Consider the following 12,540-nt stretch of genomic DNA (forward strand, 5'->3'; position numbering starts at 1 on the left):
TTCATTTCTAGAAGCACTCTTGCTATGAGGCGATCGGTAACTCTATTGGTCATTTCCTGAAGGTCGATGATGCTGCGTCCTCAATGGAACAAACTACCTTTGCCCGCATTCTTGTTGATATCGACATCTCTTCTCCTCTCCTGGGTGATATGGTTCTTATGGTGGGGGATAGGCCTTGGTCACAACTGTTGGATTTTGAAGGCCTCCCCTTTCACTGCAGAAGATGCTTCTCTACTGGCCATCTTGCTTCAGGTTTCTCTTCTCCACAACACAAAGGGGTTTCTACCTAGTGGAAGAATGCTACTGTTGACCACTTAACAGTTAATGCTATGGATTATGCGTCTGTTGGCTCCTCCCATGAGAATGATGTCGTGCCCCCCACGGCTTTTGTTGCTCCTACTGATATTTTTGTGGCCTTGTCTCTGGAGGCCCCTACTTCCACTTCTCTTGTCTTGCAACCCTCCACTGCTATTGGATCTGCTTCTGCTACTGTTGCTCTGTCACAACCTGTTGTTGTTGGTGTTATGCAGCCCCCAATGGCCCTCTTCCAGCCTTATGTTGTCACCAGTGTTGTTGACCCTGCGAGGGCCCTTCCGATGGATCTTAGCATTGCCTAGTATGTGGTTGCTCACAGGCGTAAGGGGAAATCTTCTCCCCTGCCCCATACCCCCCCTTGTGGGGGTTTGGGTGGCCCGTCCCCCCCTTGAGTGGGGTTTGTCCCTTGGTTGGTTTGGTTCCTGTGTTTGTTCCTTTTCGCCTTTGGGTTGTGATTCTCTTCCAACATCATCTCTCTTGATGTTGCCTTTTGTCAAGGGTCAACGCCCTAGTTAATGCTACTTTTTAATCAAAAACAAGGTACTGCACCGAGTGCCTTTAACTGGCATCAAATTCCCTATATCCAACATGTAATAAATCTTTATTCAAATGTGATTGTGCACTCCAACATTATTCATTTTAGAAACCAAAAGTAAATTTCATGTAAAAATTGGAATATGCACTCCAACATTATTTGTCTCTATCCCATTTTTATTACCACATTTCTCCTTGGGTCTACCCCAAACATGCAATACATCCTTGGAACCCCTATCCATGAATTTCATCCTCATTTGTTCGTTGGGCAAATTAGCAACAAGAAAATCCATTTTGAGCTTTACATTACCACCACTAATCGTAAATATTAGGTTCTCCAAATGTTTGAATAAAGAGCAAAGCAACAAATACACTTATTATCTTCGTTAAATCATCAATACTCCGTAGTTGGCTCAAAATAAGATTAAAACCATTTAAATGCTTACCAATTGATTCTCCTTCATTTGAAGGAATACAATTTTCTTTTCAAATGATGTTTGTTTACCAAACTCTTGGTTTGATATATTTCAGCTATCCTTCTCCATAAACTAAACATGATAGTTTCCTTGGAAACGTTTGAAATGACAAAGTTGCATAGTCGAGCAAAAGGTTATCTAAGCTTATTTGTTAAGCTTCTTGCAATCCTCATCAAACATTGTGATTGGCTTTTCTTTGTTTGTCAAAACTCTCCAATTATCTCTTTGTTTAAGAGATTAATTATTTTAAAATTTCCCCAACTCATTATTGGAGCCATTGAACTTATCAATCTTTGCAAAAAATGTGTTAGCCTTGATCTCTATCACTTGAATTAGATTTCAGTCGAAGAAAAAAAAAACCTCCAACTACAACTACAACAAAAATTCCACAACCCAAAAACAATCACTAGGTAAGTATAAGTTGCACCATAAACATAATTTCACTAAATAATTCACATTAAGATTTACCACCACCTATGCCCTCATAGAGGATTTGCTCACACAATCACAACCACTATTTGCCTCATCCTTAGGGGACGGATTGATCTAAGGTTGTAGTGGCAAGGATGCATCATCCACCCACTGCCTATGTGTGGTGTGCGTGTACCTCTTTTAAGGCAAGATACTTAGAATGGGTGGGTGGTTGTTGATCCTCTTTTAGGCAAGCCCTCTAAGTGGACTAATCCTCATCCCTAGGACAATATACAACCCCTTCCTCCTAATTGGGGGTTGTGCTTAATGCGATGGTGATCTGTTTTAAGATATAAATATAGTTTATGTTTAGCTTTTGGGGGTCATGCTAGACAACTAAGCATTTTTATTATGAACCTTCATAAGCATTTTATTCTTATTTTTATTAGTATACGTGATTGTGAAATGTTTCAATTAGAGTTGTTTAAAGTTTGTCGTGCCACTAAGTGGTAATGGATTGAAAATGTTTTTTCCATGTATACTAAAGCCTTGACATGTTTTAATATTATGTTACAAAAACAAGTCTAGGCTAGTAAGTTGCTTTAGGAGTACTTCATATATAGATTTTTATAAAACATTTATGCTCTATGCACTATTGCTCATGGACAACCATCTCCTACTAGTGAGGGTGCTTCTCCTAAGGCGAGCGTCAACTTGGTCATAGCTATTGTGTTTGCCCCAAGCAAGCTCCCCTCAACATTGAAGATATGCTTGGGTGTCTCAACCACATGACCAATCTTCTACTTCTCACCATAATCATAGCATTCTTAGCTAGCATGACAATGGAATGTACCCTAGTAGACGTTGCTATATCTCCTATTCAAATTACTCATGTTGATCAACACAAAGAAAGATATAAAGTGGAAACCACCACAAATTGGAAGAATATTCTTGATGGACAAGGACGGATAGATGATTGGGGCAACCATCCTAACCAAAAGCCCCTCCTCCCAATAGAATTGATTTTGCCAGATAGCAATGTGAAAAAAATTATTTTGTTTGTGGGCTCTCATATTAAACTTTTGGGGTGTGATTCCATTCCAACCCAAACAAGTGTGTGATATTTTTATATTTTAATATAAAAAGTGCACTATTCATTATTTCAGAAAATATTTCAATTGAAAAAGAAGTTCTTATTCATTACCTTTTGGTAATTTAAATCAAAATATTTGAAATGCTCTAGAAAACATTACCCCTAGAAACATTGATATGTTTCTTTAAAAGTAGCACACAAGAATCAAAAACAAAAAAAAATGTCATCATTAAAGCCATCATTCAAATATCCTAATGCAAGCAGATTTCTAAGATCATGAGCTGCCCAGCATGGTGAAAACATGCATACTCCATAAGAGTCACATTTGAACCTAGATGATGGTAGGATTAACATAAGGTATTTGAACCTAGAAGATGGTAGGATTAGTATAAGGTATATAGAAAAAAAAACACTATACCCTTAAGACAGGCTTGCTCAATGGTAGTCTTGTACACCAAATTAAAATTACCTTTGCCTTATACCTATGATACTAATACTCATCATTTAGGACTTATTTCACTTGGAACAATAGTAGTGTCTAGGTCATTCATTATACATGAGACGTGCTCTCAACCTTGGGTTAAGGCGTTCTGCAATAAAATCATACTAAACATGTTAAGCACCCCTATATAATAAGCATTATAACAAAAGTAAGATTGCTTTCAACTATTATATCCTGTGAGTTATGCAGAAGCTAAATGAATTTGAAAGATCTACCATTTCAACTGTTTATGTTCAAGATCATCCTACATAGACAACCAAAAAGATATCCCAATGCTGACATCCCATCTTTAGTGAAAATGTGTACCACGTACCTCCGTTCAAAATAATATAACATTTGATTGCTAATTTAATTTCTTATGTGAATACGCTCTTCATTAATATTTTGCATTTGCTCATTTCACATGAATATGTAAATGAATCATTATGATTGCATGCATTACTCCTCTACGATCAATTCTTAGCGCAGTTGACAAATTACAATTAACCAATTTGAAAGAGAATAGTAAAAATCATAACATAGAGTTGTAAAAAAAAGACATTATATTAAATGTCCATAATTAACCAAAAGTAGGTTGATGAACTCAAAATATACATTTGATTTCGGTACAGTTAAAAAGCCTTGCATCATGACCAAGAAGCTACAAAGTAATTTTGATTTCCGTACAGTTAAAGAGGCTTGCATCATAAACAAGAAGCTAAGTACCAAGCACTATAGCAAGGAATTCCCCATTACCTTGTAGAGATATAAAGAAAGAAACCAAAGCAAACATTGTTTGCTATTGCTAAATACGAAATTGATGTAGGCAATTTAAATTATCAGTGGAGAAACCTCACTCCCCAAGAGAAAATGAATAAACTATTGAGTATATTTATCAGAAACAATATAGCAAGATGGGACTACTCGTACTGCTTGATGTAGCATGCACTCTTATGCTGTCAATGGTAGAGACAACTTTAAAATATCTGCTTTGTTTGGATGATTGGAAGCGGTGGAAAGCCTGCTGTCCATTACTCAATTCTTCATTTACAAAAGCATTACTAAAATGTGGTTTCCTTCCTCCCTCTCCATGTCAAAAGAAGAAAATATTTACCAATTTGAAATTATAAGAAATGGTTATTATGGTACACACCTAATGTACAAGATGTACAAATGAATACATGCCCGTATAGCTGTTAAATACTAATGTCAAGAGTCTAATCTGTATAACAAGTGGTTCTTCTTGTCTGTGTCGTCTCTGTATGGAAGGAAGTCCTTATATTACATCTTCCTCGAGGATATAATGATTAAATGCTATGCAGTTCTCCAAAATCACACTGTGAGAACCTTCTGTTCCAGCCGCTCATTCCAGTTCAAACAACGAACCAGACTCATGAACCAATCGCTTGTTTGGTCAGATTTGTTTACAGTTGGAAGAGGGTGCTCACTCATGCTAATGCGAACAGAATCCCCTTTTGAGAGTTGTTGTCGTCTCTTACCATCAAATGATACCCATGCATTATTTCGAGCATTTTCTGGAATCTGAGACACAACAATAGAAATTGTGTTTACGATGAGCATCATAAATTTATTCAGCAATGAAGTGTTTCCTTAGCAAATATTTTCCTGTCATACTCTTACAGCTCACTTAACATGTATTATGTAATATCTAAATAGGCAAATATATATAGCTGTGAAATCAGAAGTAATAAAATATGATTTACTGATGCACAAGAAAGCTGGTACAATGTACTCTTTCAAGTTTGGAACAATTGATGCTGTTAGCATTATATATTAGACTCAAGTAATACAAAGACTTTCTAAGATTTGTTTCGGCAGATGCTGTCAATTAAAAACACCCGAGAATAGATCGCTTTTTGGGCAGTTTTGAGTGACAAGATTGTGTCCTGATTGTGAATGGTAGAGCCAATTTGTGATGATCACGATGATGGATATGGCCAATGAAATATGTTCTACCTGTCAAGGATGTTGTATTGGTATTCATTGAAAGAGAAACAACATTAGAAGAAAGCTCAGGTATATTTGCATCATTAGAAGCAACAAGCTGAAAAGAGTTGTACCCACAATAGAAAAGGTCAGTGTGTAACTAGTCCCAGTGTTGGAAAGGATTCCACCATAGGAAACATACAAAAATCATCCTTGACACTGGTATAAGAAAGGTTATGTATTCATTTGGAGTAAAATATAAGTTTGAATTACTTTGCACTTTGTTTATTCAAGATCCTGAAACTGGCTGTCTATGCAGAGACTGGATCTTGTGTTCTGGCCTGGACTTGTAGAGGTCCAAATCCCAACTTCAGGACAGATTGGATGCCAACCCAAAATCCAGAAAACAATGATCACAAACCAAGGCTCCACAAGAAAATATGGTAGTTATCAAATTTAAATAAGAAATAATCTCCAAAAACTATTGATATTCTCATTACCAGAATGTTACTATGTTACAGTCAGATGGTAGAGACATAAAGTGAGGCAAAAGTAAGCAATTATCCATCATCGATTTCACTTAGTTTGCAAGTGGTCTTTATAATTGACCCAGCAAAACCATATCACCCAATGTGAGTTGAACTTGGTTACGTTCTTTCTTATATCAGTGTCAGAATACCTCTGCTATCAATGTTAGGAGGACTATACCAAGGCAAAGCTCTATCTCTTAGATTTTTTCTATCATAGAACATAGGCATGCAACAAAGAATCTCTCCCAAAAGCTATATATTCAATTCTATAAACAAAGTGGAAATTTCATTTCTTGTTTCAATATGGAGTAATAGATGACTTATATTCTTGTTTCAGAAGTAGAACTTGTGAAAGACAATCCAAAATCCTTAAATATGTATTGCAAAGCTCTATATCATTAAAATTAAGTTGATTTAATGAGAGCATCTTTTCAAAGATAATTATCAATATAGTATAAATTTGTCCAGTGGTCAAACTGCTGTTTGGGGTGAGCTAATGAGCTGCATTGCAAAGAAAGAAAACTTATCACACATGTTTGGGATTCTTGTTGAGATACATGTGTCTCAACCTTGCAATTTTTAGTAAATTGTTCCAAATATAGTTGGGAGATTTTCCATGTGTCGGTGCCTTGGAAAAAGGTATATGAGTTGTCAAAAGATGCCCTGTCCATAGTATAATATAGGAGGGCCTTTTTTAGAGATTATATGACACATTTCATGTTAGTTATGAGGGTCAAAAATAGGGGATAAGAGTTTGGACGTGAGTAACTATATTTAACCTGGTTTTCTTATCTTGGAAAAACAAATGTCAAGGGTGGGCAACACGTGTCATGGAGGTTTTGCCCTTGGTATTGTAAAACCACAAATAGTTTCCAGGATGTAAAATTCCTATATAATGAGGGCTTGGAGAGGAGTTTGCATGATGGAGTTTGGTTTGCAACGCTGGGTGCTAGAAGGATGCTAGTGAAGTCTCTCCGAGCTTGAGTTGAGGTGATGCTCTTGTAAGAACTTGCATTGCAAGTGTATTGTAATCTCTTGTTGATTTGTTAATATACTATGCAGGTTTTAGAGTGTGGGGTTTTTCACCCATATGGGTTTTCCCCACGATAATCACTGTGTTATGTGTTTCTTGTTTTATTTCTACTCTATTTGCTTCTTGTGATCTCTGTGATAGTTAAGTTGAAATTTGCAAAATCGTCCTCTCAAGATTAGCGTAGGAAGCGTTTCCGCACACCTTTGCTTCCTTACAAGTGGTATCAGAGCCTGACCAGTTTTGGTTCTAATTGTTGGGTACAGGGTTTTTTGAGCTAATCAAGGTTTGAGTGGGAGCTTGTGCAGAGTATTTCATTTCTGTATTGCAGGATCGTAAAGACAGCAAGTATATCAAGGAGGATTGATGTAGAGAAGTTTTCTGGCACAAACTTTGAAATGTGGAAGCTGAAGATGGAAGATTTGTTGATTGATCGAGATCTATGGGATGCACTCGATGAGAATAAGTCGAGGCCCACAAATCCGACTTTAGCTGCACAATATGATGTAATGGATAGAAAAGCTAAAGGTCTCATAAGATTGTGCCTTGCAGACTCAATTCTGATTAATGTCCACGAAGAATCTACTACGAAGAAGCTTTGGAAGAAGCTAAGTGAGACCTACCAAGCAAAATCACTTGTGAATAAAATTTTCTTGAGGAAGAAGTTGCATTCCTTGAGAATGGAAGAAGGTGGACGAATTTCTGAGTATCTGGAAAGTTTTAATATGTTGGTGACTCAGTTGACCTCAGTTGGGGTACCAATGGATGAAGAAGAAAGGTGCCAAATCCTGCTATGTTCGTTGCCAGACTCATAGGACAGCCTTGTGATGGCCATAGGGAGCAGTGCAGTCGTCTTGAAGATGGAGGATGTTGCTGGTTCTCTACTTTCTGAGGAGATGAGAAGGAAGGTTTCTCTGAATGCCAAAGAGGCTCTGAGTGTTCGAGGAAGACCAAAAGAAAGAGGCAAGAATGAAAAGCAAAATGGCCGTTCTAAGTCCAAGAATAAGGGGAGATCAAAATCTCTTGGTAAGTCCAAGGTAATTTGCTGGAATTGTGGAAAGCCCGGACATTTCCGAAAGGACTGTAAAGAAGAAAAGAAGAAAAAGAAGAAGAAGCAAGATTCTGATTCTGAGTCCGAAAAGGAAGATGGAGATGCTTTTATTGCAGCCTTGGCCACTCGTGCAGGTGACAATGCATGGTTGATAGACTCAGGTGCATCTTTCCACATGACTCCTATTAGAAACTGGTTTAGTAAGTATGAAAAGTTTGATGGTGGTAAGGTGTATTTGGGTGATAACTCCTTTCTTGATATTGTTGGTCGTGGAAGTATTCATGTTAAATTTTTTGATGGTAGAACTAGAAGATTTGATGGTGTCTTGCATATCCTGGGACTAGCAAGAAATTTGTTATCTGTTAGCAAACTAATAGATGCGGGTGTGCATGTACAATTTTCTGAAGCAGGTGTGAAAATGGTGAGAGGTGCTATGGTAATAGCAAGAGGAAGCAGAATGGGTACATTGTACCAGCTTGATGCATGCACAGTTGAGTGCAATAGCACTTCTGATAAGAATGTGATAAAGACTATGTTGGAAAAGGAGAGGGTGTCTCTTTCAGCAGATGGTCATGGTTTTTGGGTACCCAAGGGTGCTCTATCTACAGAATCAAAGTTGCCTGCAGAGAAGACAATGTTGTGGCACTTGAGACTCAGTCACATAGGTGAGAAGGGTCTACGAACTTTGAAAAATAAGAACCTTGTTAATGGGTTGAATGATTGCAATCTTGAATTTGATTTTTGTGAGCATTGTATTTGTGGAAAACAAAACCGCATTCAGTTTTACTCCAGTTCTTATAAGTCTTCAAGTGTTTTGGATCTAATCCATTCGGATGTATTTGGTCCAATTGATATTTCTTCTATTGGTAAATCAGTTTATTATGTTTCTTTCATTGATGATTTCAGTAGAAGAACATGGGTTTATTTTCTTAAGAGTAAAGCTTAAGTTTTTAGTCGTTTCAAAGAATTTAAAGCAATGGTTGAGTTGCAGACTAGAAAGAAAATAAAATGTTTAAGGACAGATAATGGCGGTGAATATTGCTCCAATGATTTTGACACATTTTGTAAAGATTGTGGTATTAAGAGACAGAAGACAACTCCGTATTCTCCACAACAGAATGGAGTTGCAGAAAGAATGAACAGGACCTTGATGGAGAAGGCTAGGAGTATGCTAAGTGGTGCTGGTCTGGAACAAAAGTTCTGGGCTGAAGCTGTAGCCACTGCCTGCTACCTGATAAACAGGTCTCCTATATCAGCTCTTGTTGATAAAACGCCAATGGAAGCGTGGTCGGGCCACAAGCCTTCACTTAGTCATCTGAGAGTTTTTGGTTGTGAGGCATATGCTCATGTACCAAAGGAGAAGCGGACAAAATTGGATAACAAAGTTGTTAAATGTATATTCATTGGATACAGTTATAGTGTGAAAGGATACAAGCTTTCCGATCCTGTTACACAAAAGGTATTTTATTCCAGAAGTGTTATTTTTAGAGAAACTAAGTCTTCTTCTGTTACAGTGCAGCCAAAACAAAAGGAAGAAAAGAAAGATGTGATTCAACTGCCTGCTACACTTGAAAAATTTGAATAGAGGCCCTTAGAAAGACAAGAAGTTGATGAGAGCTCTACGAGTTCTGAATCATCAGAGGAAGAAGAAGAACATGAACCTGAACTTGTTCAAAGGTCTACTAGACAAAGAAAACCACCTGAAAGGTATGGATATTCTCCTGATGATTGGAGATGTATATTTGCTTTGAATGCTAATATTGATGAACCGAAATCTGTAGCAGAGGCTCTTGGTATGAATGATTCAGAGTCTTGGAAAATTGCCATGGATGAAGAGATGGCAGCTCTTAAGAAGAATGACACATGGGACCTTCTACCATTGCCTGAAGGACGAAACCCTGTTGGTTGCAAATGGGTGTTCAAAAGGAAGATAGGTTCAGATGGAAGAATAGAGAAGTACAAAGCACGTTTGGTTGCAAAAGGTTACTCCCAGGTTGAGGGAGTAGATTATGGTGAGATTTTTTCTCCTGTAGCCAAAATGACATCCATTCGTTTCTTACTTTCTATTGCAGCAGCTTATGATCTAGAGGTCGAACAAATAGATGTAAAAACTGCTTTCCTTCATGGAGATTTGGAGGAAGAAATTTATATGACGCAGCCAGAGAACTATGTGGTAAAAGGTAAAAGTAATTTGGTATGTAAGTTGAAGAAATCCTTGTATGGTTTAAAACAAAGTCCTAGGATGTGGTACCAGAAGTTTGATACATATGTATTGAGTTTGGGGTTTGTGCGGTCTAAATCTGATCACTGTATATATTTCAAATCTGATGGTGATCGTTTCCTGGTTATTGCCTTGTATGTTGATGACATGCTGTTTATTGGGAAAGGAAAAGGTTTGATTGCAGAATTAAAACCTCAACTCTCGGCAAAATTTGATATGAAAGATCTTGGTGCAGCAAGACACATTCTGGGAATGGAGATTGTAAGTGATAGACAAAACAAAAAGCTTTGGCTAGGCCAGAGTAAGTATGTTGGTACTATTCTGAGAAGATTTAATATGCAAGATTCTAGACCATTGAGTGTTCCTGTTACAATGGGAACAAAGCTTTCTAGTTCACAATGTCCTACATCCCCATTGGAGATGGAAGAGATGAGTCGAGTACCATACCAAAGTGCTGTTGGAAGTTTAATGTATGCTATGGTTTGTACAAGACCAGATATTGCCCAAGTAGTGGGAGTTCTTTCCCGTTACATGTCTAATCCAGGAAGAGCACATTGGGATGCAGTAAAAAGAGTTTTTAGATACTTGCAGGGCACCTCAAAGTACTCTATATGTTTTCATGGAACAGGAAATGAACATTCCTTGGATATTAGTGGCTTTGCGGATTCAGACTAGGCAGGTGATGTTGATAGAAGAAGATCCACCAGTGCATATGTGTTTACATTATTTGGTGGTGCAATTAGTTGGATGAGCAAGCGACAGGCTGTGGTCGCTTTGTCCACTACAGAGGCAGAGTATATGGCAGCTACTCATGCTTGCAAAGAAGCCATTTGTCTTAAGAGATTGTGTTCAGATATAGAGTTTAAATAGGGTGCAGTGACAATTTATAGTGACAGTCAGAGTGCAATCTGCCTAGCGAAGAACCCGACTTTTCATGCCAGGACCAAACACATTGATGTACAATATCATTTTGTGAGAGATATGGTTGAGAATGGCAGGGTGAAGCTAGAGAAGGTAGAAACTTTGGTGAATGTTGTTGATTCATTAACTAAGCCTGTGAGCACAGAGAAGTTCAGATGGTGTTCGGAGTCTATGGGCCTCTTGGCCCCTGACTGTTGAATCCATGGTAATATGGATCCCCTGACTCTTGCAAGGTATTCGACTAGTGGGAGAATGTTGAGATACATGTGTCTCAACCTTGCAATTTTTAGTAAATTGTTCCAAATATAGTTGGGAGGTTTTCCATGTGTCGGTGCCTTTAAAAAAGGTATATGAGTTGTCAAAAGATGCCCTGTCCATAGTATAATATAGGAGGGCCTTTTTTAGAGATTATATGACACATTTCATGTTAGTTATGAGGGTCAAAAATAGGGGATAAGAGTTTGGACGTGAGTAACTATATTTAACCTGGTTTTCTTATCTTGGAAAAACAAATGTCAAGGGTGGGCAACACATGTCATGGAGGTTTTGCCCTTGGTATTGTAAAACCACAAATAGTTTCCAGGTTGTAAAATTCCTATATAATGAGGGCTTGGAGAGGAGTTTGCATGATGGAGTTTGGTTTGCAAGGCTGGGTGCTAGAAGGATGCTAGTGAAGTCTCTCCGAGCTTGAGTTGAGGTGATGCTCTTGTAAGAACTTGCATTGCAAGTGTATTGTAATCTCTTGTTGATTTGTTAATATACTATGCAGGTTTTAGAGTGTGGGGTTTTTCACCCGTATGGGTTTTCCCCATGATAATCACTGTGTTATGTGTTTTTTGTTTTATTTCTACTCTATTTGCTTCTTGTGATCTCTGTGATAGTTAAGTTGAAATTTGCAAAATCGTCCTCTCAAGGTTAGCGTAGGAAGCGTTTCCGCACACCTTTGCTTCCTTACAATTCTTAGGAAAACATTTCTGGGTTCTGTTCTTCATTCTCCCACATTTCCAGAATATATTGAACTTCTAATTTTGGCCAAGGGACATGAAAGTTATGATAATTTGAACATTTTTGTTTTCACTGTAACAACAGATTGCAAAATTTGTAAGTGAATGTATGATGGAAAAATGTGATTCCGATGGGTATTTATCTTTATATATAAACGTATCATTTATGTGTGAAATTATTGAGTGGTATTATCCTTTCCACAATATTTTATAAAAGTTTCTAGATTTGAAGATTAACAATGAGGAAATAAGACCAGTGTTCTTATATATATTATTGAGTGGAATAGAGAATTTTGTTTGGGATATGAAATAGTTTCCTTGGCAGACTCCTTGGTAAATGTTAATGCTTTCAGAAATACGTTATCTGAACTAATACCCTTATAGGCTTGTCTTTGGGATATTGTTCATCCACCTTGTAGAATGCCAAGATATCATAGTATGATGATCGAAACATTCTATGCTGTAAACTTTGATTATCATTGATGATACCTATAAGAACATTATTTGAGTTGATTACATTGTCTTC

General features: G+C 37.5%; 1 protein-coding gene across 1 annotated transcript in view; it reads right to left on the bottom strand.

The window, feature by feature from the left end:
* Nucleotides 1-3,859: 3,859 nt before the first annotated feature.
* The window catches only part of LOC131033662 (probable NAD kinase 2, chloroplastic), a 63,341-nt gene continuing 54,660 nt past the window's right edge, over nucleotides 3,860-12,540 (bottom strand). The window contains exon 8 of the mRNA XM_057964928.2: nucleotides 3,860-4,852. Within this exon, the coding sequence (XP_057820911.2) occupies nucleotides 4,643-4,852 (210 nt within the window). The 3' untranslated portion in view covers nucleotides 3,860-4,642. The remainder of the gene's footprint in view (nucleotides 4,853-12,540) is intronic.

The sequence above is a fragment of the Cryptomeria japonica genome, chromosome 5, assembly GCF_030272615.1.
Source record: "Cryptomeria japonica chromosome 5, Sugi_1.0, whole genome shotgun sequence".
Classification (NCBI taxonomy): domain Eukaryota; kingdom Viridiplantae; phylum Streptophyta; class Pinopsida; order Cupressales; family Cupressaceae; genus Cryptomeria; species Cryptomeria japonica.